At 40.1% G+C, this 27,768-nt stretch overlaps 1 protein-coding gene across 4 annotated transcripts in view; it reads right to left on the bottom strand.

Moving 5' to 3' along the window:
- Window positions 1-217: 217 nt before the first annotated feature.
- Window positions 218-27,768, bottom strand: part of LCLAT1 (lysocardiolipin acyltransferase 1) — a 91,463-nt gene continuing 63,912 nt past the window's right edge. For all 4 annotated transcript variants that reach the window (XM_084285188.1, XM_084285187.1, XM_084285185.1 and 1 more), the window contains exon 7: window positions 218-4,291. In XM_084285188.1, coding sequence (XP_084141314.1) covers window positions 3,783-4,291 — 509 coding nt within the window. In that variant the 3' untranslated portion in view covers window positions 218-3,782. The remainder of the gene's footprint in view (window positions 4,292-27,768) is intronic.

The following is a 27,768-nucleotide window of genomic DNA, read 5'->3' as shown; positions in this document are numbered from 1 at the left end:
AACACGCTAGAAGAATGTGTATAATTGTCTCTTTCCAACTCGTTATGAACAGTAGGGAAATGTGTCACCTCAACAGCTACAAACCATCAGTCAAGTACCTGAAGGGACACCAGTCTACCCAAATCAGACACCCATCTGAGCGAAGACAAGGTTTGTTCCTTATGGATATGTGCAGCTTATGTCACACGCTGAAATGAAAACAGTAAAATTAAACACATGCAATGCTTCAGGTCTTTATTGTGGCTGTAGAGTAATTGATACATGGTTAAAATATCCTAATATAATCACTGAATTTTGAAAACTAAGTTTTTCTGTAGGTTTGTAGTGTCCTGGTGTTTTCATTCCTGTGATGTCCGTATAAAAGCAAGTTATAAAAACACTGATCTTTTTAAACAACGGAGATTGATTCAATGCACAAAACGAGGAACCATGTTTTGTATGATCATGACAAGAACTCACAGAGCAGCCTGGGGCCTTGCGGCATTGAACATATGAGAAATGTCTTGGTCTGTTGTTCTCTTACCCAGATGAGTTTAAGGACACACACAGAGGACAGGATTGTAATCTTTCAGTTCTGAGCAAAGAGAAAGAAACCCACAGTGCTAATAAGGAAACATTCGACTGAACAAAGAAAGAGTATCTTCAAAAGCAAGAAAAACATGCCATTTCCCTCAAATAACATAAGGAAGACGTAGCAGAGATGGAGGTGCTGTAGCAGGAGTAGTCACTGCTGAACAGTGTGGCTACTGGGACTACAATAGGACATAAGCCATGACAAACCATGCTAAAAAGTAAGACAAATCTTGGTGGCAAAATGCTGTCCACCAAAGATAGGTGTGTTTGATTCCTGGTGTACTAGCACCTTTAATCTAACAGCATTGAAAACACTTTAAAATAATTTACCCAGCACGTCTTAATAAGTGTAGTTCAAATAAGGAAACAGTGAATAAGAACAAGATATTCTCCCCAAAATCTGCATATTAAAACATTTTGAGTAAAAGCTACATTTTGACCAAAGAGGAAAAAAACATTCAAAGATCTCTCACAGCTCTTCAATCACTTTTTAAACATTTTTTTTGTCTTGCATTTCTAATTAAATTGGAAAATGATACGTATAATTTGAAAATTTACATCTGTCTCAAAGTCAACACCCTTCCTTGCGAGAAGAGGATTTCTCATGTGCTGCCCTGCTTTATGGAGTCAGGCAGTGCAAATGTGGCATTTACAGCTCACAAGAAGTTATTTCTGTTCAATCTGAATTGCAGAATTGCAGGATGTTTACCACATTACAGTAGGTTATATATTTGGCTCTGGCTGGACAGAAAATCCCTTTTAAGGGATTTTATTTCATTTATTTTATTTCATTTTCAGAGTCCAACTCTAATCAAACACATAAAAATATACTAGAAGTCTTTCAGCTCTATGACTAAGACTCATGCTGATGTTTCTCATACATTTTATGACATCACAAAGTTCTCTGAATGACTGAAAAAAAGTGTAATTGGTACTTATGTCACCATCATGTAACCTACCCTCTGAAATAATTCCTGAAGTCTACACTTAGGCTATTGGAGCAGTCTGGCCACGTTTACATGCGGTGTGAAAGCACAACCACAGCTCAGGACAAAATAAAAGCCTTTTAGACCTCCTTTGCATTAACTATAAACGGAGTTCTTAGATTTTCTCTTGCAATGACAGTACCTGGACATGTAGAGAACTGCACAAAAGCACAGCACAAAGCAAAAAAAACCCGACAAGCTATGCAGATTTAAGGTTTTGCCTAAATGTCTTTGATATCACAGGATTACATTAACAAATGTCATCATACTGCACAAGAACTGCAACAAAACACCAGTTATTAAGTTTTTAGGTACTCAAATATAAATATGAAAAAATCATTAAGAAATATAATCCTAAATATAAACCTACTTCCAATTATTTTTTTTTAAGAAAAAAGGGTTAAAAAATTAGAGTAAAATAGATAGCTTCAAGAACTTTCTGCATAATAAACAGTTATTAGCACGGATTAAAAAACACTTGTCATCTTGCGAGGGACAGTTGAATCGAGGCTGGTGATTCATTACAAAAATGGCCTTTGATACAAACATATTAGCCAACATGTTAAGTGTTGTAATGTAGAAGAAAATAGGTGTGCCCACAGTACTACCCCAGTGCTTGAGATGGGCAGCGCAGTACAACATACACCTTGCACCCTGTACATTTACATTTCGGACCAGTGCAGCTCAACATACAGAGCCAGGCCATTTGGGTTTAACTCAAAAGTCAGGAAAGTTTTGCAGCAATACATGTGACCAGGTGGTCTAACATTTTTGAGGCTGAACAACAAACCTAATCTGAAGCGTCTCCGAAGTGCTGGCAATGTTTGTGCCTTTTAGTGTGTGACCACAATCGTTACTCTTATTACATACAACAAGAAATAAATACACTTGCAAAATACACTGCCAGAGTTTAACCCCCAGGTTTTCTGAATGTCATGAAACAAAGGGAAAGTTGGGGCCCAAAAAAACAATGTAAAATTGCAAGTGAATATGGAAAAGGAATGATATAATCAGACAATCAATGAAAATAGTGCAAAGGGAAGAGGTAACTCAATTTCTATGTGCTGTGATAGTCTGAACCCTATCTCTTGTAGTACCTATATGGAGACAACTGTTGCATCAGATGCATTTCAGCAGGTCTTGCTGGCATGCACAGAAAAGACAATCTTCCTGCCCAGTATTTTGACAACTGTCCAGTGTTTAGACAATTGAAATGTCTAAGGAAGCAATGTGAAAACAGAACTAAACACTTCAAAGAAAAGATATCTTGGCTTCTGAAAGAAAAAAAAAAAAAAAGGTATTTGCAATTAGATAATGTCTACAATGAGACCTCTTTGAGAAAATATTTGCCAGCTACTCCGAGGCAGACACTTATTTTTACCTCTACCAGAGGGAAAAAAAAAAAAAAACAAAACACCAATAAAACAACATCAACAACCAAAAAAGCCCAGCTCCCCTATCCTGCAACTCTATATACCACAGTAGGACCAAGTCTCTCACAGCTAAGAAGGGAACCAAAGCAGTATGAAAAAACAATAAGAAATCAAAACCTATGTGCACAGGTCTGTTAAACACTGTTAAGACTTAAACAGAGGCAGAGCCAGCATTGTTTTCTGTACTAAAACACAATGCTGCAAGGCTTAAAAAAAACTTCTGGTTGACTGAGCCAGAGTAGGTGACTAGTGTGCTAGGTTCAGTAGTGTTTGGAATAGCTTCGGTGAAAATATTTTATAGTAAGTTTGAATATTTGAAATAGCAAAAAAAAGGAAACAAAAATCCTCCTCCAACTTCTACTTACCATCAAACCATCAGTAGACTTAACAGCTTTTCAAATCTGGTGCTCACTTTCTAACAATGTGATTACACAGAAATCCTATCTCTTAGCCAGACAGTTTGGATTGGTATATGAAAGTTCAATGCATATCACAGTTACTAGCATCCTTTTGATTGTTTAATAATCCAGCAAAGTGTTTCTTAATTACAGCAGGATGCAGTTGCTAGCTGCTTGCAAGAGCAATGTTGAAATTAGATTGAGATAAAAACATTTTCACATGTAGCAATAACTAACGTTTTTCTTTCTTTTCACAGAACTAAGTGCAAATGTCTAACAGACAATGGTGATAGTAAAAGACAATTCTCATGCAAAAATTCTTCCCTGTTCATAGAATTTTCAGGATGTCTCAAAATCATCATCGAATTTTTACATCCTTCTCTACCCAAGAGCTAATTGTTTTTCATTTTTGTGTCGATAAATTTCTGTTGCTTTTTAAAATATTGATGACAAGCAAGTTCAATTAGCTCCAACCCACCAAATATTTTCTGCTGCACAACAAAAAAGACTACCATGGCCACAAAGTACCATCGTGCAAAGCGGTACAGGTACAGCAGTGCAAACATCCCCAGTGGGAACACTGTCCAATACAGAAGCGAGATGCACTTAACTGCAAAGACCCTGAGTTCAGATTTGCATGGTGGAATAATGCTTTGCCTCGTTTTGTCAAAGCACTTTCCACCTTCATAGAAGTGTCGGAGTCTCTCCTCTTTTTCTTCCCAACGCTTCTGGCACCAAAGCTGCAGCTCCTCCTTAGAAGTGGGCACTGTCTCTATGGGGTATCTCTGGACATGGAAGTGAATCTCCTTTGGGAAGTTTCCATTCAAAAGGTGCTTCTCTGTCTGAGGAATGTTTTGGGGGTATGCCACAGTTATGTCATGGATAGCATCGAGGTTGTTACCTAGAAGAAAGATTTGGGGTAAAAGATCAATACAGATAATACAGCAACCAAAACACTCATCACTTCAAGGCACGATTGAAAACTGTCAAAATGGTGGCAGAAATCCCAAAGATACATTAGCTACACAGGGTTTGTTTTATCTTCTGGAATTTGAAGGCTGAGAGGTCACAGGTTTCCCATCCATTACCTCTTCTGAATCCCAGCAAAAACTTTTTGGAACAACATTATACTAATTTGTACAAACTAATGTACAACACAGTGAGTAAGAGGATAAAATCAAATTTGAAGGAGAGAAGATGCACATCTGATTTTGGAAAAAGAACAGAGCATGCAAGAGAAATCTGTTACAATCTTCCAAAATAGTCATACCTGTGCTGCAAACTGAAATTACCTTTAACTAATCAAATATGAATAACAATGTTATATGCTGTAACAATGGCAAAAGAATGAGTTTGAAATTTGATCTGGAGCAAGCAGCACACAGTCCCAATTTATGGATGATCTAAGAAGATACACCTGAAGCATACACAATGTAAATAACAGGAGTTCATTATGTCTAGAGTTCCTTATAAAGGCTCAGGAAGCTCTCCGTAGCTCAGCCAGTTTGGCAGGGTGCTCCAGTTAACACAATTTTTTACAATTTGACAACCCAGTACTCTGACAGGGTGAGCTGTTGCCTACTGCATTCCAGATCTGGCAAACACTAAGTGTGGTATAAACAGTGGAAAAGCTGAGCTTTACGTAAACCTCAAATTGTTAGCTATTTCACCAGACTATATTGAACCATGTAAAAAGCAATTGTAGATTAGAAATTCAAGGGGATGCTGACAAAAAAACTCCACTCTTCATTACTGTGCCTTATCAAGCCAACAGTCTGAGAGCAGAGCATTATTGCCAAAGTAGGCTTTACAATCGCATCTTTGTACTAACCATTTTTACATGGATGCTCTTTCTACATACCCTTTTTACCCTTGGCCTTTGACCAGACATTCTTTTTGGATTGTATAGAGAAAATTCTGTCAGTGTAAAACCGATCTAAAAATAGGTGCATGGTGCACTGGACATTACAGAGCAGCTAAGTTCTGCCAGCAGTAATTTATCTTGTCTTGCTGTTTCTATTTTACTGGCTGTCTCAGGGCAAAATAGAATTGGAGACTGAATGCTGCCTACAGTTGCGATGTCTGAAGACAAGTGCTGAGTCACCAGGACGGTATGGGGAGCACTGACTGACAGACAGGGTGATTACGCCAACCAGCACCATCAATACCAGGCAATGGGTTGCCAGGAGATAGATGGTGATATAAAATCACGCGGCAGCAAGTCCTAAGGAGTTAGACTGGAACTGCTGCAGGACAGCAAAACCCACCATTCCCCTGTGGCAGGGATGCCTCCACTGTCATCTGCTTCCTTTGAGGACTGAGGGAATGACTCATGTTCTTGTACAAAAAGCCTGAGTCCAGGTTATGACTGTATTGTGTGCTGATTGGTAAGAATTCGGCTGTATCTGCAGAGGGGCTGCTGCAGGGACCTGAAAAGCCTTTGTAAGTCAGAATTCTAGAAATTCTGCACAACGATAAGCTATACTAAGTGGTAGGAATTGTAGCTGATGAGCTATGTTGATGGATTTATTTTTTTTTTTTAATGCAATAATAAATCTCTAATTATAACCACAACCCTGTGGCCGGTCTTCATTCTGCCAAGGATCCCTAAAGAACCTGCCCATCCTCTGCAGTGCTGGGTGACAAGGACAGAGAAAATCAGGTAACATTCACAATGGAGGTTTCTTAGTTAAATTACATTCCAGATGCAAAATTAAACCCAAATCATCAGGCGGGTACCCCAGCTACTCAGGACAAAAACACCAGTTTCAGTAGCTTTAGGTTCTTGCGACCTTCACTCTGTAGCAGAAGACCCATATGCCCTTCACACCTATGAACAGTATGCTGTCCTACACTTTACAGAAGCACCTTGGAAAAAGAAAGCTTACTGCTGCACTCAGGAATGGTTAACAAAATTTATCTGTGGTTATTGTTACACAGCTATAAACACAAGGTAGATGATTAATACATGCTGCAATCTCTATTTTTGGATAACAGAACAGCTCAAAAGCACCGTTACTTTTCTTTGTAAGCATTCTGTGCTCCAGTCAAAGTTATTTATGCTTTAGGTATGTGGATACACAACATTACTTCAAGTAACCACAATGCACAGCTGGTCACTTTGGGCAGTGCACTTATATGTGGCATGGGAAGAATTTGCCAGGCTCGCAGCCAAAACAAACAGCATCAGAGAAAGATAACTTCTTAAAAAAAAGTTTCCAAGGAAAAACTAGGACATATTCTCTCGCTACACCAGCTATTCCATCAGGATTTTTGTTCTGTGTCGAGTTGCCAGCCCATTAGAGGTGAGGATGCTGCAGCCCCCAGTTCCATAGACCAGCTGGGAGCAAGTGTGAGCACATACTCCCAGTAGGTATGCACACAGATAAGCAGGTACAATACAGACACAAGGACAGCCACGGATCAATGTGAACAGGAAACATTACACTTAGGCAAACACAAATGGCCCCATCACATTCCCCTCTCCAGCTGACTGGGATAAAGGTCTGTCAGTGGAACTTAGGCACAAACATACATCCATAGGGATTCTCCCAGCAAATGGCCCTGGAGCCTTGGTCTCCCCAGGAGCTGGACACGTATGCCCCTTGGGCTGCAGCTCCTCCCCAGGTGGGGAGCGTGTACACACGCTGCTGATCCCCCAGCAACTGACCTTAGACACGGGGTCAGCCAGTAGCTGGTCTTTGGTCCTCTCTTCTCCAGTTGCCTCAAGCAGAGAGAAACATACACACAAACTGGTCTCAGCTGACCCCGGAATCTATAGTATCCCCAGCTGGTGGCTTGGACCTTGTAATCCCTTTAGTAGCTAACTTGTGACCCATCTGATCTCCCCAGTACCCAGCTCACAGCTGCTTCAGTAACTGGTTCCTAAATATCCCATAAATCTTGCACAATCCCCAAATGCTCTTCTCTGCACCTCATAATGATTCCAAAACCCCTGCAAGCAGCAACCCTCATCAGTCTGTAAGGTGATGGGCAGGAGCACCGTGATGAATGTCCACCCGTGCTCACAGCTGGTGGCACTCCCATGACAGCCCTGGTTGGAACTGGGACAGGGTCTCTGTTTCTCTGTCTGGGTTTTGGGGTTTCCCTGCCCTGTGCCACTGCCCTTTGTGTGTGCACAGACAACCCTTTTATCTCACAACCCAACATTATAAAACCTTGCAACTGAGAGTCTCTTACTATGTTCAGAATAAAGATACCATAGATAGCCTGAAAATTACTTTTAATTGTGTGTGTTAAATAATACATCAGCACAATGCTTCAGCTCTAGGGGAAAAAGTAGTCTGAATGTAAAGGCGGGATTAAACTATTTTAGGCTTTTTTTCAAATACATTTGCAGATTCAAAACTGCCAGAAGTGATGCTCTGTCCCAGATCACAGTCCCAAATATATGGATTGGTTGCACCAGGCTCATCTGCTGCACTACAAGGATCACTCAAGCACGGCTCGTTCCTCAGTAATGAGTCACGCCAGTGGCAAGGACACTTCCTTGCTCATACCTGGGACTGAGCAATGCTGAGCAAGCTCCCTGTGAGACAAAAGGATCTATCTGCATAAGCACTGACTCGAGAGCCAAAATGATGACTCAGAACGGAAGCTCTTTAAAGTCAAAATGACCATCAGTGTGCCAAAAATAAGGATGAGTCCCAAGCAAATCCAGGTAATGAACTGCTCAGACTCTCAGCAGTCTGGAAAGTGAACAGGCAGATGAACCTCCCCAATATTAGCAGTGGTGGCTATGACCCTTTTTCATTCCCAGTGAGGGTCTCAGCAGCTGTAATTTGTCCTGCTTTACTTACTATCGACGTTACTTTAAACCATACAAGGATTATATGGTTTCTTCCCCTGTGTTGATCCAGTAGAGAATATGCTATTCTTAATCAGTACCTCACAGAGTGATGAGTTGTTGAGCCAGAATGGGGATGTGGAGGTGCCTTCACAATAAAATATTCGTGATAACCTTAAAATAAGCTGTTCTGTGAAGTCAGGCTAATACATAAGGGCCTTGGCCCTTCTACCTCCCACCACAGTGTAGCTACACAACCTTCCTTCTGCAAAGCAGCATAGCTACCCTGTCTTCACAACAACTCCAGATGCTTCATACATCTCCAGACTTCATAAAACATTGCCTGTAGCTCTTCCCATCCTTCCCTTAACATCCTCAACTCTGCACGCATTTCCTTAGGAAACCAGGCAGAAGGAGGCTCAGCATCTGTAAACAAACTGACCAGCGACATAATCAAAGCAGAGATGGAAATGAGTACAACAAAATAAAACTGGCTGCGTTGCACAATATGTGATTATTTTATGTTAGCTTTGAGATGAAGATACGTTTTTGGACATAAAAAAAAAAAAACAACACACAAAACTGCTTACTAGGAAATATTACTTTGTTGGCTCCTGAGATTTGAATCACTTTTCTTTGAGAAAACTACATTCTGGAGTATAAGAAAGGAGCAGATTCAAGGATTTACCTTGATTTATTCAAGGAAAGTATCATCCTTGTGAAGATTTAAAACTCCAGGCAGCCCTCCTTAAACCAGCAGTGTGAACCAGGGTTAATCTAAATCACTTTCAATTCAGTAGTTATTGGAAATCTTTTTTTGGCTAAGTATAGCAATCACATAAGCAACCAAAAAAAGACACAATGATAATTCTGACCTTGATTAACAGAGAAGAGTGATCCTGCGTAACAGTTATTTATCTAGCTATCCCTTTTTCCACTGTCACCGTGATACAAGGAGAAACGGAGAGCTTTGCCCCTGCCAAGAAGGAGTTAAGGCAATAGCATCTCTTGTCCTTGAGGGTGGAAGCCTGGGAAAGGGACAGTGACAGGTTTTGTGATCATCAGCAGGGAAAAGCAGTGCCCTGTATGCTGTGCATGCGAGTGGAGATCTACTAAGAACTGTCACAAGGCACCTCTGAGGTACAGAGACCAAGATAAGGTCATCCTTTTGTTATAAATTCAAATCCTTCTTGTAGCTCCCTGAATCTTTTCTAATATTTCAACTTACTTTTCTAAGTGTGGGTACTGGAACGAGAGAGAGTTTCCCAAAATGGCCTCATGAAGTTCTTACACAGACACCTAACACTAATACTCCTACTTGGGGCTGATTTTTTAAGTCTTTTTGATGTCTCCAATGATTACATCTTTTCTTGAAGGTACAGTACTGCTTGGAGAGCCAATGTCCACCCCTGCTTATTAAGCATTATAAAGTCCTTTGCCGTATCCTGGAAGGCAATGGAGTCAGTAAGCTACAGTGAGAATGCCAAGGACAACAACTGGGTAGGGTTTGAAGTGATTTGCAACAGAGCTGAGGCACAAACTCCTCCATGAACTATGGCTGAGCTGGGGAGCCACCTCCCATGGACGCAAGAAGCCAAAGAAATGGCAACGGGGACCTGACAGATACCACTCCCCAGTTTTAACTGGAAAGGAGAATACTGCCTGGCACACTGTCCTTGAAGGACTGTTGATGCCTGAGTTGAGTCAGGGCATGCCAAGAAGCTGTGGTAAAGTTTTTTTACTCTTACATACGACAGAACCTGAAGTTCTCTCACCCAAGGCTAGTGTTTGCTAATCAGCTTTGTGTTTCCTTTCCGTAAGTCAGAAGGGGGACTACAGTAAAGCAAACAATAATTTACCCAAATTTCTGTCTTTCTTTATCAGCATAATGTCACTGAACTTGTAGTGCCATGATAATCTAATCAACTCAAGTATCTCTCAGAGATCTAGCGATTCTTTGCAGCAACTATAAATGAATCTTACTGCAATGGCAGGGTTAGATCTCGCTCCTTCCTACTTGAAGGGATGCTCTTTTCTTCAGTGGGCACATCTGTCAGCTCCCTTCCTCCTCTGCAAACCAGATCAGCAGTAATACAAGAAGGAAGGAGTGGTATAATTCAGTTATAATATGAGAACTCAGTACCATGGGAAGACTGGGAAAACTAAGAGCAGATCAAGAATTAAATTATCCCTATCTGCAAATTAAGATGTATCAAGTGCTAAACTAATTCCTAGTGGATTAAAGAACACCCAGGCACATGAAGGAACAGTGTATAGGGGTGGTGACAGGGAACAATTTGACACAGTGGCTCTTTCTGCAAGGCTGTCAGATGGCAGTAGCCCTTAAGGCTTCTCTCCCAGGCTCCAAGGGGTTACTTTCTGAATTGCAAAGCAAAAGCTGCTTGAGCTATAAATAAAATAGAAAATATGTGGAGAGGAGGGAGCAAAGGGATAAAAGGGTTGGAATAACAAGTTATTTTCAGTCACTAAGGATGACCAGGCATAACTGACTCACCACTCTTTACTCTATCATTCCTGAACTACATTTATCAAACCCAGATAACAAAAATGCTATATTTATTCCCCTGCATGTATAGCTTCCCATACTTCATGTCTGTTCTACACACACATATGGAATTAGGTTTTCACAGGTATGTTACATGTTTGGAAGGAGAAAAGGTCATTTTTAGGCTTATTATACACTATTACTTATTCGTACTGGAAATGGTATTTCTTGTAATAGACAGACACTTATGTACTGGTATGCAGCTCTACAACTCCACTAAACTTTAACATGAATTTCCTGGCAAACTGACAAGACATTCAAATGAGAATCACAATTATGCTTGAAATAGAGATAATTTACTATACTGCAGTGAAATCCAAGTCTACCTTGTCATAAAATGTCTTTGTAGAACGGCAAATTTATATAGATTAGAAATAGCTGATTCCCTTCCCTTCCCTTCCCTTCCCTTCCCTTCCCTTCCCTTCCCTTCCCTTCCCTTCCCTTCCCTTCCCTTCCCTTCCCTTCCCTTCCCTTCCCTTCCCTTCCCTTCCCTTCCCTTCCCTTCCCTTCCCTTCCCTTCCCTTCCCTTCCCTTCCCTTCCCTTCCCTTCCCTTCCCTTCCCTTCCCTCTTCTCAGGAATGCCATGGAGTTGTCACTTTCTGTCAGACCCTTAGTTCATGTCAATGGCAGGATGGTACTATGAGTAGCATAACACCATCCAACTGAAATGCAATGGAAGTGATAAGTAAATAAATAATGGCTGTTATAGAAAAAAAAAAAAAAAAAAAAAAAAAGATTTTATGTTTGGCTTCTAGTGAATTAAATTAATTCACTTCTACAGCTGAGATAAAAGGTTCAGCTTAATTGCCTCCCCTTACTCATTTTTTCCCCTTTTTAATGGCTACAAACAAGTAACCTGTTAATTCAGCACACTTTGCTATCTGTTCTCATCACTAACCAAAGTCAGCCGCTAGAGAGTACTCTTTAGCTGCTCAGTTACCTTCAACTGTTTTATAAACTTGCCCTCATCAAACTGTCCTAGGGATCCTCACTCATGTCTACGGCAGCATCCAGGAGCCCCAGGAAAAGCTATCTGGTATGGGCAGTAAACTTCAGTTCCAAACAGCACGATGGGTAGGCTAGATGATGCACCCAGTACCATCATATTTGGGATACACAAGAAGAAACAGAAAACACGTTCACACTTTAGAGAGATTCAGTATTAAAAATACAGGCCATGCCAGTCCAAAATACTTGATGAAAACATACCCTGCAACAAAAATAAAATATAAACTATATGTTGAAAAACACCTGCCAGCAGCCACCTCAAATATTTGGATTGAGCATTTCCACATAAATCTCGAGCCAATCTCTCACATTTCCTGCCTCCCTAGTATGTGCTATTGCCATTCTTGGTCACAGTGGCTTGTTTTGATTTCAGTGTACAAAGCAAAAGGAATGCAGAACAGCACCAGCAGTCTGACAAGAAGGTATAATGTCAGCACACAGAGAATTATTAGGCTTACAATCTCTCTCTGATCGATACATATACAATGAAGCGACATTATCCATTTGCTCCACCTTGTTTTGAATCCAGGGCAAGGATTTTGCTCTGAAAAATACTTAACACACTACCATTCGAAGAACTTCTGCCAAGTGTGTCTGTTTTATTATCTGAATTCACAGCTGAGGTATATTTACACAGAAATAAGCTCATCTATATACCTTACTGAGTTAAATCAGTTTGGGGCTTGAGAGGCACTTGAGCTTCATTTAACCAGCACAGCCCTCTTCTTGAGTTAAGTTCTTTAATGGAACTTAATTCTTTGAGATTCAACTCTAATACCACTAATTCCATTTCCATGTTTTTTTCCTCTGCTGGCTGACTACATAAAACGTAGAGCCCCCAACACAAAAGCATATAGCATTGCAAAAAACAGGCATGCAGACTCACGACTGTATGCACTGAGATATGAACTTGTTGTTCCTAATCCCCTGGTGCTAGAACAGTCTCCACCAGACCACAGTACACAAGTGGACAAACTTTACTAAATTTAATCAGCCCAGTACTTGGGGGAGCCATCTTAATCAGTAAGGCATTTAATGAAAAGCTGCAACTCCAATGAATACTCTTTAATTACTACTGACTAATATTTATCCACAAAGAGGAATTTGTTTCAGGATTAGTCTGAGGACCTGGAAGAAGCCAAAGACATCAATTTAATAATGGAATGCCTAATTAAAGTATAATGGAAACCTAATTGTGATACACTGCTTTTATAGCGCACGATTTATTTAGAACAATTGCTTTTCACTGGGCTCATTAGGGAAACTTAATCAAAACACAATAGTAAAAAAGAAAAAGGAAAAACAGAAACATTGGAACTTCCATGATGATTATAATCAGCTGATGAAAGATAGTGACATGCTTGTCAGATAAAGCACTGCCATCTCTTCAGAGGCTGTGGCTGAAAAATTTCAAAGGCTAATGATGATACAGTTCTCTCCCTCCTTAACAACATGGCATCAGACCCAAACCCTACTGCAGCTACTTGGTGGAGCTACTCTGGTGGAAAGGAGCCATAAAGTTGAAGGCTCTCACGGATTCTCCTCAGAGAAACCTTGTGTAACACATGCAGCTTCCCAGCTACTGGTGAAGCATGTATATCCTGCTGTATTTTATTCCTTTTGTTGGTGAAGCGCCAGGAAAAAAGCAGAATGGAAGGGAGCTGCTCCTGCTGCTTCTCCACCCTGCAGTGCCCCGCAAAAAACACGCACAGGGAGCTCCAGGAGCAGAAAACCTTCCCCCACTGGTGGCTGCTGGAAACACAGATCCCTTGGCTTCGGCTCAGTGTTGTGATGTGAGAACAGTTTTACCAACAGTAGCTGTCATGACTGTCATGGAAAAGAAAAAGGGATGGTACGATCTGTGAAAACACAGAGCTGTGGCTTTGTAGATGAACGACAGATTGTGGTCATTTTAAATGCACAGCAGCAAAACAGCCCTGTCTCTAGAAATAACAAGATTTGTTTATGGTTTTGTTCCAACTACTGCTGTTCATAGGGATGGTTAGAAAAATTATACCAAGGTCAATTCTTTTAATGAAAATGAGCAAAGACTGCTGAGTGCCTAAATGGTCATTCCTAAACCTAGGTGTAAGCTGAATCCTGAACATCCATCTTTTTGTACTTCCACAGGTGTGATGCTGTCAGTCGGCCAGCCTGAGAAATAACAAGTGAATTCTTCAGGCACAGCAGAAGAGTAGGATGTGGGGCCAGTGGTTCATCTTCAGACATAGTCTCAGTATTGCAATGGTGAGGTTGAGAGAGACCACTCATCTCGGTATACAGTGGCTCAATATTGAGCCAAACTCAACTTACTCTGCTCATATCAAAAAAAGAACAGACTGAGGCTCATAGTCTACATGTCGTACCTTCATGTTAAAGGCACAAATTACAATGGTCCATTGCTTTTTAATACAGATCAGAAGGCAATCCCATGATGGTAAGTGAAGTCACAGATGAGATGTAAATCCCTGTTGTATACAGGCCCATTTGAGCAGAAGTCTAAAACTAATTTCCTGAAAATACCTGCTAGAAACTTCCGCCTCTGAACTCCAATGAACATTTAACTTGGATGGCACTGTGCACTAGAAGGCCCTGAAAGCAGTCATTACTAATGTTTTCAACATTGATTTTTGACACAAATATGAATATGTACATAACTAAATCACAAGGAATAGAATCAACTGAGGCAATTCAATTTAGGAACAGCTTACATTGGACTTTTCAAGAGCTGCAGAATGATAAACCACAAGTTGGTCTTTTTGCAAATAAATGATGGGGTGATGAAAAATCCAATCTACCTTGACTGAGGTCATAGATAATTTAGGTCTATGAAGTAGTGCTGGTAGAAACTGCACTTCTGTTTGTCCACCAGGACAAAAGAACTTCAGCTGCTTTGCTGTATTTTCTGAAATAGAGAAAACATACCCAATGGATGCTGAAACCCAAAGTCCACCACTCATCTCAGTATATTTTCTGCCCAAGTAATAGTGACAAAAACTATCTTCCACCAACTCTTCCATCTGCACCGCCTTTTGATAACATTAAAAACAAGAAAACAAACAAACAATAAGCAATTATAGCATGAATATCTTTGCAGCTACACATAGTGACCAAGGTAAAAAAAAATACAAAACAAAGACTGAGATCTAGTATTTTTCTTCTCCTCATGCAATGTCAACCTACAGTCATAATTTCATTACGTGACGATGGTAACTTTAACTATGCTGTTTTACCCTAGGAGTGGCATTTCAAATGTCAAGGCTGACAAAACTCATTCAGCAAACCGAGAACTTCTGTTCAAACACCTATTTGAACACTCATGCTTCAGTGGGCTTCATAACAAAGTGAAAACTTCCTTTATTAGTTTAGAAAATATATCTTACATCAAATCAAAACACAGTGTTAGAAGAGTGAATATGCTGTTGCAATAATAGATAATATCTCATGGGATTATAAAATGGAATCTTTTTCTAGATCAATATACAAACGTAGATGTTGTTGTAGTATCATTTCACTCTCACCAACTACAGACATGAATGAATAATTCTACCCATAGAGTAAAATCCTGGCACATGTTGGCAATTTAAATTGACTAGTACAGTGAGTTATGGTGCTGTCTGTGATGAAATAACTTTATCAGTGGAAGCTCCAAGATGGAAATGAATTGGCTACTGTCCACTTGTCTTTGCTGACTTTCAAAAACTTCTCCCCTGATACTGAGAGTGACAAACTAGGTACGAAGGTGATTTTAGACTCATTGGTAAATCATTTCACCTGATCTGAAATGGAAAACTGGTGGAGATCCAGAAAGCTAATTTTACTGTTTTCAAGTTTTTTATTTTAAGTTATTTTGGTAATTTCTCTGTTAGAACTACAAGGCATATCTTTATGTCCCTCCCTAAGCCATACACTGTCAAGAGAACTGGCAAAGATAGCCACAGTAGTAGTCTGATACAATTTTATTTACAGCAGACGCGAGGCAGATATGAGGCCAAGTTAGTTACTAGGAACATCCTCCTGAGGCTAGCTGCAGGAAAACCTCACTGGAATTCTGAAAGGGAAAACTTCAGATTTGTCTAATACTTAGAAGAAACCCCTCCTTTATGTGCTGCACTGGGGCTTGATGGTCTTTGCCACCTCCAGTCAGGTTAACACCAGGCAGGGTATATATGTTATCCAGAGTCCTTCACAGGAAGGTCCTGGTGTCACCTGGCAGTGGGAGCATAGCAGGGTTTGTACAACGATGGAATAACAGTACATGCAAGGGTAGAGTGGGAAGACCTAGTGCTGAGCCCTGCCAGCAGTCCAGACCCAACTGCGTCATGAGAGCCACCCAGCTGAGCACACGATTCCTGATATGGGCAGCTCAATCTCCAGTGGGTCCTGAGAAGTCCCGACCCTGTACTTTCGTTTTAGCATCTGCAAAAGAAATATAAACTATAGCTATCAATAGACAGGAGTACTAAAATAGAATTTGTTTATGTAACACTCTGAAAAATGCATGATTACTCAGACACTTCTACAACAAGAAGGGTCATGAAAACTGATGAAAAGTCCATCACTTCATCCGGACAGAATCCTGAATGTTGACACTACAGCTGATCTGTGCAGCTAATTCTGATACTATATCACCCTTTCTCTTCATGATCTATTGTCTGCAATTGTAAGCCAGTAACAATACCTGTCTCACTTCTGAATACTGAAAAAGGGAAGAACAGAACAAACACCACTTAATGCATGATGCCCTGAATTCTTGATTCTTAAGCATACGTTCTCAAAAGGCTGTTTTAAGAAAATATTTACTTTTTGGTTGTTATGGTGATCATCTTTTCACAGCAGTTTATAAAAACAGGAATGGCTAAAAATAAAAAATCCAAAGTAACCCAAGGAACTAAAAGGGGAATATGGCATGCAGATTTTTCTGGTTCAGAATAAATCTGCATATAGTATCTTGCAGCAGCACGTTTTACAAAGGGAATTAAAGCCATGAAATTAACATTTTAATGAAGTAGAGAGACCATTGACGTCAGGACTACTCACTGATTGCTGCTTCCAGGTGGCCTAATGAGATGAAAATGAAGTTTATATCTTTAGCTAGTCTGAGCCAGGCTTGTTTTGTGACTGTGATTGAATTTAAATGAGAAGATACTTCTGTGTGCAAACATGTCTAGCCTTAACAAATCTAGGCATAATAAATGCTTGATTTAAAATATTTCACGTGAAGAAAAGGGATTTCAGCCTTCTGCCACAATTCAAAACAAATGCAAAGCCAAAGTTTTATCACTAACTCTATAGTATGCCACCGTTTTGTACCGGTTGCTCCAGGAATCCTCATATAAAATTTTTACTGCAAGATGTCTTTGTTTATCTGTGAAGAAGCAGAAAACATTCTGGATTCTAAAGGTGAAGTGGGGTATCATAAATCCAAGGTAGCCTGTGGATAGTCCATACTGTGACTGTTTTGGCACCAGAGGCATGTTAGACATTCAGGTCAACTGATGGAAATGCAAGACGACCATATATTGTGAAAGACTCTTCAAAGCAACTGCAGCACATCATAAATTACATGTTTCTAAATGATGCCAAGAATGCATTTTATTTTCAGCCTTCACTGTAAATAGTGAATAGATATGCATAAATATTCATCATCTGGGAAGGGGCAACACACTGGGGGACGAGATGCTGGAGAGCAGCCCCACAAGAAAGGATCTGGGTGTTTTTGGTCGACAGCAAGCTGAACACAAGCCAGCAGTGTGCCTTGGCAGCCAGGAGGGCCAACCGTGTCCTGGAAGTGCATCAAGCATAGCATGGTTAGCTGCTCAAGGGAGCGATTGTCCTGCTCTACTCTGTGCTGGTGCGGCCTCACCTGGAGCACTGTGTACAGTTTTGGGCGTCACAGTGCTAGAAAGATATAAAACTCTCAAGAGCGCTTCCAAAGGAGATCAACAAAGATGGTAAAGGGTCTAGAGGGCAAGACATATGAGGAGCAGCTGAAGTCACTTGGATTGTTCAGCCTGGAGAAGAGGAGACTTCGGGGGAGGCTTCATTGCGGCCTGCAGCTTCTTCATGAGGGGGATTGGAGAGACAGGCTCTGCTCTCTGGTGGCCACCGATAAGACCCAAGGAAAACCAGATTTAAGTTGTGACAGGCGTGGTTCAGGCTGGATATCAGGAAAAGTATATTCATTGAGAGGGTGGTTGAGCACTGGAACAGGCTCCCCAGGGAACTGGTCACGGCACAGCCTGCTGCAGTTCAAGAAGTGTTTGGACAGTGCTCTCAGACACACAGTCTGATTTTTTGGGTGGTCCTTTGGGGACCCAGGAGTTGGAATCAATGAGCCTTTTGGGTTCCTTCCAACTTGGGATATTCTATGATTGTTTCTTATTAGAGGAATGAATTAACTTTGGTTTCATGATATACTCAGAATTTCTATGAAATTGTGCAAAAATATTTAGTATTTTTCCACTTCCTAGCCTTGTTACAATATTCAAAAAGAAATATTTAAAAAACAAACCCAAACCCAGACTCAATTGCTAACACTATACCTGATATTAAGTCTAATTCTCACTTCATTCCTAGGTTCACACATTTGTGATGCAGACCTCAATAGTCCTAGTTTCTCGCTTCATATGACAACTTGACATAGTCTGCTGCTGAACAGTATCACTGATCAGTACTAGAGAACAGAGCAGGGCAGGAGAAACGCAGAAAAGTTGTAACTGACCTTCCAAACTCTTCTCCTAAGTCTATGACCTAGAGCTAAAGTACAGTAATGAGAGGACGTTTCATTCCCCTTACAGGATATTCTCTATTTTGTCCATTGTGAGTTGTAGGTTCATAAAAAGAATAAAGGTGATCCATCAACAACACTCGTCTCTCTATAAAACCAAAAGCTTCATAGGAGACCACTGCTATGGAATAGCCTTCTGCTCTTCTGCAAGCTGGGGTTAATGTTGTTTACTACTTCTAGTAGACTGCTTATTAGCCTTTTATAGGCATCAGCTTTCTAGTCAAGCTACATGTCTGGATACAATATCTGTATTTGCATTCTTTTTTTCTTATTTGTCCCCTTGGAACAAGCTATTGCATATGGATTATATTTGAGGATTCAGTAACTAGATTAAAAAAAATGTCCCACTCAGTAATGGAACAGCAATAGCTGCTAAAGCTGTCCCTGACTTCTCCACAGCACTGCCAAGCAACGATCCTGGCTGTCAAGGCAGAGATTTCACAGAATCATGGAATCTTTCAGGTTGGAAATGACCTCTAAGATCATCTAGTCCAACCTTTAACCTAGCACTGCCAAGTCCACCACTAAACCATGTCACTAAGCTCTACATCTACACATTTCTTGAAGACCTCCAGGGATGGTCACTCAACTACTTCCCTGGGCAGCCTGTTCCAATACTGCACAACCCTTCCAGTAAAGACATTTTTCCTAATATCCAACCCAAACCTCCCCTAGCACAACTTGAGGCTATTGCCTCGTCTTATCACTTGGTGCTTGCGAGAGGAGCCCAATCCCCACCTACCTCCATGCAACCTCCTTTAAAGTAATTGGGAAGTACAATAAGGTCTCCTGAGCCTTCTGTTCTCCAGGCTAAACAACCCCAGATCCTTCAGCCAATCCTCCTAAGGCTTGATCTTACTAGGTGTGAGTCAGAGTCGTAGAAATCTTAGGAAGTGTGAGGCAGAGTGAAATTGCTTGGAAGGACTTCATGAAATATGCATCATGCCCTGCCATGGAAACTCAGAAGCAGGGAAAGTGACTGACTCAAGCAAGGCAGCCAGGAAGAATACATGGCAGACACAGATTTGTGATGCTCTTGTTTCATCAGCAGCAGAACCTACGTTCTCATGAGCAAACAAACACATCTGAACTCAGGACTGCCACCTGGCTGCAGCGACTGTCTGGGACGCGGAGCCTTCAGATTTGATTCTTACACTGTTTGTTTTACTGAGCTGAGTGACCTGGATGAAGGGCTGGGTATCAACCTGCATGTTCAGCATGCTACAAAAATAGAAATGTATCCTGTTGTGGAAGGAAATACCTTTCTCTCCAAAAGAAGTTTTTAATCACTTTTATTCTCAGGATGCAGATGATATGGCTAAACCAATCCAGTACTAACTCACCTCCATAAGGAACAATATTGCTGGTCTGCTGCTTCACACTGCATGCTCCCTCCCATTGCTCCCCTGGTCCTGCTGTGAGCCCTGTCAGCAGATGGAGCCAGCAGAAGCTAACCCTGCCAGAGAGCCGTGCTTGTACTGGGGCTGCAGGGGAATCTGAACACCTGGTTGCTGAAGGAAGTGAGATGCTGGTATTCCTGCTACCTCCATCAGGAAAGCTCATCAGGCTGGAGTGGATGCTGAATGCACAATACATTTTCATATTAGAAACCTCTTCCTTCATCCACCAAAGAGAATAAGCACTCTCAGTTTGCTCCACCCATCCAAGAGGTCAGTGCTGGCTTGTCTTTCTTGGGGCAGGAGACTCAACCTGCAGCTCACATCTGTTGTGTTGGTAAGATGCAAAAACAAGATTACTCAGAACACAGTGTCCTCCTGTAATTCGTATAAATTCTGGGCCAAGGGTTGGGACATTTTTTCTTCATTATTCTATCGTTGCCTAGCATAGCAATTTGCAATTGCTATTGCCTAGAACAGCATCTGGAAAAAGTTAGGTAGCCAGAACAGAGTAACAGACATGAGCTCAGTGTGTTCCCAAGACCTGATTTTAAGAGATACAACACACCTGCAGCTTTCAGCAAATTCATTACGGAGTTAAAAGGCTCAAAGCTTTCTGACAAAAATCAAGCCCATGAGGATTAAAGTGCCCCAGAAATATGCCACTGTTTTCTACACGCTAGCTAAATGCTCCAGAGGCTTATGAACATTTACCTCGAGTATGGATTGCACTATTTCAGCCTGGGAGGTGACAAAGATAATGAATAACCTCAGCAAGATCCACATCCGAGAGGGATGTTCACAAATTCCTGGCTAGCAGCAAATGGAAAAACAAAGGCATGGAGCCACAGCTGCTCCTTTTCTGAAGAGACGAAGGACCCAAGAGAACCTCCAAAATTCCAACACGTCCTCCCAGCTCTCTCTGGTGGGCTTTTACTCCATTTTGTTAAATAAATGCCCTCTGCCCTTCATCTAGACACAATGCAATTTCTCATCACTGCCAAAACACAAAATTGCTTTGATTACGGAGCAGGTACATGCCTCGCATGATTTAGCGCAAACAACTCCAAGCGAGCTGAGAAGAAAACAACCATGTTGGACCTATGTTGAGGTAAAACTGTGGTTTTCAGCACTTTTTAATCCCTCCCCCAGTATCGTCACACATTTATTTATCTGGAGCAACAACAGCTTCAACAGATTCCTGAAAATAAAAACTTCCAGGGACAAAGAAAATCACACTACAAGTCACCAGCTGCCATCGATCAGTGCTCAGCTCTTGACAACCTCACACACAAAACACTTCCTGATGTCAGCAAGAGATAAGAAACAGTGAAGTGCCTTGAGGGAAGAGCAGAATGAAGACTGGGCTATATTGCCTTCTCCAGATGTGCACAGCCTTAACCTTCTAGACATTTGTGTTTTAATTTTGCAGACTTCATCTTGAGAAGAGAATTACTAGTAGAGTAGTTCCTTAGGTTTTCCACTCCTCTGAACCACCAGAAACAAACAAACAAAACACAAGAACTGACTGCAATTCATTTGTATGCTTAATAAATACATTTTTACACTGACAGATCAAACAGGGATAACATTTGATGCAACATACTTATTTTACTCTTTTTACTCTTCTTTTGATAAAGAGTAAACACATTTTTTTAAAAAATTGAAAATAGCCCATGGTACCCGAGATAAAATAAAAACAAAAACAAACAAACAAACAAAAAAACAACAACAACAACAACCAAAAAAAAGAATGAAAAAGAAAGAAAGCTCTACATCATCCTTCAGTTTTGATTCCCTAACTGCCTTACATATGACAAAGCACTTGACCAGAAAATTAATTTCAGAGACAGAAAAATAATTCTGAATCCCATCAAGGGACATTTATTTGAAACCATGTGAGGTTCCTGTTCCATGAGAAAGCTCTGAGTAAACGGCGCTGCAAAGAATCTGCTTCAGCCAAAGAAAAAGAAAGCCTTGCCATCAGAATGGCACGAAAATGACAGCATCAAACTAGACACAGGCACTCTCTTCTATGACTCTTGCTACACCTATGTAAAGCATTAGCCACTGTTTATAAATACATTTCCTTAAAACAAGGTTGTAGTTTGTGCATTTAGTATCTGGAATTTATAGTGTTGGTTTTTTTAGGAGACAGGCATATGCTCTCCACACACAATATGTACAAAAAACATGCATGCTTAATCATGTCTAATCATCTTCTCTACCTTTATGAAATGCATCTATGATTTCCATCCTAAATTATGCATAGGATTCTTTATTGTAAACGATGTGACTCACCCATATAAATGTAATCCGCCAAGAACTGCTTACTGTAGTCAGCTGTATGGCAGGCACATTACTGGCAATACAACGTAAATTACCTCAATACCTCCACCCCACCCACCAGCTTACTCTCCAAAGTGTTAAAGCTAAAACATATTTTACGCTGCATTTTGGCAATACTCCTGCCATGTGCAAAATGAGAAAAATTCGGTATGAAAACTCTTCTTCTAGGAAGGATTCGTATCTTTTTGTGTGTTTGTTATGCATTCACTGTGTGTGACAGATATGACTCAAACATATCAGTCCTAGCTGGGACCTGTACGAGGTTCATGACTGATAATGATGACAATGCCAGTCATCATAACAACTTTCACTGTTAGAGATGAATCTCAAAGCCGTCCAAATGGGTTCTAGGGATTCTTCTTACTAGGATTGAAGGCATGATTTTCCTTTTTAAAATAACTAGACTGGCTGCTAAAAAAGCTTGGTTAACATGTTTAAATAACTCCTGTGGTGTTTCACTCACTGCTTCTCAAAATTAGCTCCCAGGTGTAGTAGATCCACTTATTTCTGTTGCTTAACTAAAGTAATCAACAGTTTAAGGATGTTTTATTCAAACAGATCCTTAGCTTGTATTTTTCCACTTCTTACATGGAAACACGGTCACAAATACGTTTGCTTCTTGTTTCATGCACAGAATTGCAATTAGATCTTAACCTCGTGCATCTAAAGAGGAAATCATATGAAGTTTCACAAAAGTTATTTTTATATTCCACTCCAAAATAGAAAGGGTGTACTTGGGAAAAACAAAACAAAACAGGCATTACAAAATAAAGACGTCAGAGTACAAAGGTACTGTATTTGGTTGTTTCAAACTCTTCGCTCCTTAACCACATTACAGCAATGAATGTTCTGTGTGTAAAAAAGACCCTCACCCAGCTGCTACAGAATAAGTGGCCTGATTTTATTTGCAAGAGAAAAGCACTCACAAATTTAACTTGCTCTGGCATTCTGAAAATATTTATTCCATATAGCAAAATCTATTAAACTTGAACCTGAAAAAGAATGCAACTCAAGTATTTAAATTTTTATTTAAATGTGTGTGTATTGCTGTATCTGTACGTTTATATGTTTTTAAAAAGCAAGTTGAATCTTTTTATTCTTGTTTTCAAATAAAAATGATTTGAATTGGACAGAGAGTGGCTACTGACAGCATTCTATTGAACACGCAAAATCCATTTGGTGGAAAAAAATGATAAAAACAGAAGCATTTTTTTTAGTTGACAGGTTACCTAATAGAAATATATTGTGTTTCAACATGTTTAAAAGAAAGAAGATACTGGCAGAAGATGAATTACAGAATTCATCTATTTTGGTTACAAACTGCTTATTTTTATTTTCAGAAACCTAATGCACTACCAGTCCTGTGCAATCACATGTGCATAGCTTGATTTGTGTATTTGTGCAGTTCCCTGACCACAAATGAAATTGCTGGATTAGGATCTAAAATTTAAAGAACCTTCCTTAACCTCTCATATGTGTGTATTTATATACACAGGCACCAGCACCTTGAACAATTTACAACCCCTTTGTGTATGCTTATTAATTTTCACTGTGCCACCTATATCTTTCATTTCCCCTTATTTCCGTCAATCCACAAATCCTATTCTGTGCAAGCAAAGTAAGCCATAAAGTGGACAAATATAATTGCTGAGATAGTAAGTGAATAAGAGAAGCACCACGTTATACAACAGAGCATTATATAACGTTATTCCCTCCTCACATATATTGTTTGACTTTCTCAGACACAGTAATACAGGATGAAGAATACAGATCCGAGGTCACTTTCTCTTTGCACATGCAGTTGCTGCAATGAGTTGCTGTAGGTGAGTGCACACATATGAAGTGATTTTGAAAACTACATCTGTGTACAACTACCTATAGTTTTCTGAAATTGAATGATTTAAAAATAATACTTCTTAAGTTGTTTCTTACAGACTCTTAACCTTCACTAAGAAGTGATTATGTAACATTTCCAAGCTATTCTGTGTCGCTATACAGACCCTGTATTTTATTAACAGAATATAGAGCGATCAAAATCCCAGTAGGGTATGCTGGCATTACTCTCCCTCCAGCTGGTCATCTCAATCTGAAACGTTCTCCAGTCCATGAACAGGAAAAAACTACGGAAGAGCTGACAGCATCATATGCCACAGACACATGCATCCCTGTGAATTTCCAGTTTACAATACCAACAGCTCTATGAAAGACAAAACAAAACAAAATAAAACAAAAAGGCACATTTCATATCAGGATTTAAAAAAACAAAACCAAAAACCCACACCTTAACAATTCAACAGTTTCTGGTTGAGGAGCTTCATCTCCTTAGTATCTGCATATGAAAATAGATTGTCTAGCTGCAGAAACAAAGATGCAGAAAGACAGATGGTGTTGCATGTAAAAATTGTGCATTTTTATATCTACTAAAATACAACCGAGGGTGTGTGTGCAGGAGGTGTAATCCTCTTCCCAAATGAATAGAGGGTTTTCAATACAGGATGGGTCCAGAGATAGAGGTCAGAGAGAAGAGAAAGGAGAAAAGGTCACATTCAAGCTTTTAATAGACTGTATTATTTTCTGGAGGATATAATTCCAAAACTATTTGGCAAAACTTCAGGATATCCATCAGCATAAGCAAAATGAGGGTCAGTTGGCTATTTTGTGAAATATTGAGCATTTTATGAGTCATAAATTTAATAAAATGTGGATGTGCTAAATTTACTTCACTCCCAAGTCACACCCTTTTTTGGTAACCTCTGTCCATGATATTCTTTAATGCATCAATAATGGGAATCCTCAAAAAAAATCTAAACTCAAAGAAATTAAGACTGAATAAAAACAGACAATACATGAATACCGAAGTCCCATTTAAGGTAACAAAAGAATAGAATAAAAACTCCAAACACACACACACAAACCATATATGTCAGTTTTGATACAGGTTTTAATTAATGATAGGAGAACCAAGGTTTCACATAGCTACTCTAATTAAAGGATTAGGATCTTGTGAGTAGTTTTACCAGCCTATGATAGACATTTCACAGCTATTACACTTGAAAGCCCAATTGTTAAACTGCCAAGACTACTGTTAGATCATGTCACTAGGCTCTACATCTACACGTTTCTTGAAGACTTCCAGGGATGGTCACTCAACTGGCAGCCTGCTCCAATACTGCACAACCCTTCCAGTAAAGACTTTTTTCCTAATATCCAACCCAAATATCCTAATATCCTCCCCTGGCACAACTTGAGGCCATTGCCTCTTGTCTTATCACTTGGTGCTTGGGAGAAGAGCCCAATCCCCACCTACCTCACTCCTTTAAGGTAATTGGGAAGTACAATAAGGTCTCCCCTAAGCCTCCTCTCCTCCAGGCTAAACAACCCCAGCTCCTTCAGCTGATTCTCCTAAGGCTTGTTCTCTAGACCCTTCACCAGCTTCACTGCCCTTCTTTGGACATGCTCCAGTACCTCAGTGTCCTTCTTGTAGTGAAGATGTTCAACGCTGAACACAGTATTTGAGATGTGGCCTCACCAGAGCTGAGTACAGGGGGAAAATCACTCCCTAGTCCTGCTGACCACACTACTTCTGATACAAGCCAAGATGCTGCTGGTGTTCTTGGCCACCTGGGCACACTGCTGGCTCATGTTCAGGCGAGCATCAATCAGCACCCCCAAGTCTTTTTCCTCTGCATGGCTTTCCAGCCACTCTGCCCCAAGCCTGTAGCATTGCATGGGGTTGCTGTGCCCCAAGCGCACGACATGGCACCAGTATTTCAGGATTACAGTGCAATGGAGGAAAATCACCTGCCACATAAAGAACAGCATTGTGCCACATAAAGAGTCAGACTTTCATGAGTGACTATGATGTGGTGTGGAAAGACAAAGTTTGCAAAGGGCCTCACAGATACATTTCATTTCAATTTTAAGTCAGACATAGAGGAAAGTCATTGGGGAAAGGACAATCTGTAGATTGCAATACTTTTAGTACTTACAAATTAGTCTGACTCATAAACAAAAAGTTGGGTGGTGTAGGAGAGAGGGGGAAGCAAGATCTAATTAAGGAAACCACTAAATACATGCTTTAGCTTAACCAAACACTTATATGTTCCCTTTCCTAGAAAATAAACAGGAGGAGGAGGAAGGGAGGATAAACACAATTGAAACAGGCAAAACGTTGTCTTCCCAAACAAAATCCTTACGTAAGAAATGGTATCAAAACCTTCAATGGATTAATAGACTTTAAAAGACATCATTCTGAGGAAACCCTTTACTGGGGAAGGCTTTGAATTTCAAGTTCCTGCCAAGAAAAAACAATAGTGGCTCTCTCTTTTGGAAATTCAGAGAAGAAGGGTTATCACGGTTTTACAAGGATGTAAACCTTGTAAGCCATTCTTTTGTTGTCTTTCAAAAACATATTCACTTATTTCAACTGACTATGTATTTCCTCAGGAATTTCAAATCAATAGATACTTTCAGGGAAGCTATACAGGTCAGTACAAAATGAGCTGATTTCTTGATTTTCCAGAACAACAGTCAGCCTAGGCAGAAGATTTTATATTATAGGTGCAAATAATTAATCTTCAAATCTTAAAAGCAATCCTGTGAATGCAATTCTGAAAAGTTGAACTCTTGGGATGTTCATGAGGAAAGCCACTTTCTCCCCCCACAACCATACTGGCAGACAGCTGAACTGTGACTCTTTATAGAAAGTTTGCTGTATGCAGGCGTTTGGCTTTTAGTGCTCTTTTTAAAATGCTCATGCATTAAACTGCTATTATGTGATCTCTCAGTTAAGCAACACAAAAATTGCAACTGTTGGGAAAAATACCAAACAAAGTACAAAAGTTACCTCATTTCTCTTGAAGGAATTTTGTTTGGTTTTCTGGTGTGAGCTGGACAGTTGATAATCTCAGAATGATCCTATGTCGCATGAAATACAGCATGGCATAAACCATGTCATGATTTTATCATACCTGTTTCTTTATTATGGCCATTACAAAGCATGGGATATTGCTGTTCTACTAATTTCAAGTGACATACTTTTAATTACACGATAACAGCCACAAGTAGTGGAACATTTTGTTTTTGTTCTTACTCCCGTTGTTTAATAAACAGAAGAGGACTTCAATCATACAACATCTGTAATTTTATAGCATATACAAAGTGCCAAGGGACCAAATTTACCAATTTATTTTACAGCCTAGAGGATACATGAAGGCAAGGAGGTTTTGTGGAGATCTGGAATTGCCAGGTGTCTACCTCAGGTGCCAACTTTCAAGAATTCATTATTTTTCTTTTGTCAACTTGCCTAATTGTCCTGCTGCTTAGGCTAAGCTGTAGCAATTAAGTTGGCATTGCCATCAAAATACAACAGCTTCAACCTCATATTGGCATGCCACATTCCTCCCCCACCAGCACTGCTGACACCAGCATTTGCAGGCCAAATGGTGAATTGTATCAAAAA

The sequence above is a fragment of the Netta rufina genome (assembly GCF_964035555.1).
Source record: "Netta rufina genome assembly, chromosome: 3".
NCBI lineage: Eukaryota > Metazoa > Chordata > Aves > Anseriformes > Anatidae > Netta > Netta rufina.
Note: the sequence above shows the minus strand (reverse complement) of the source record. Positions and strands in the feature narration are given on the sequence as shown.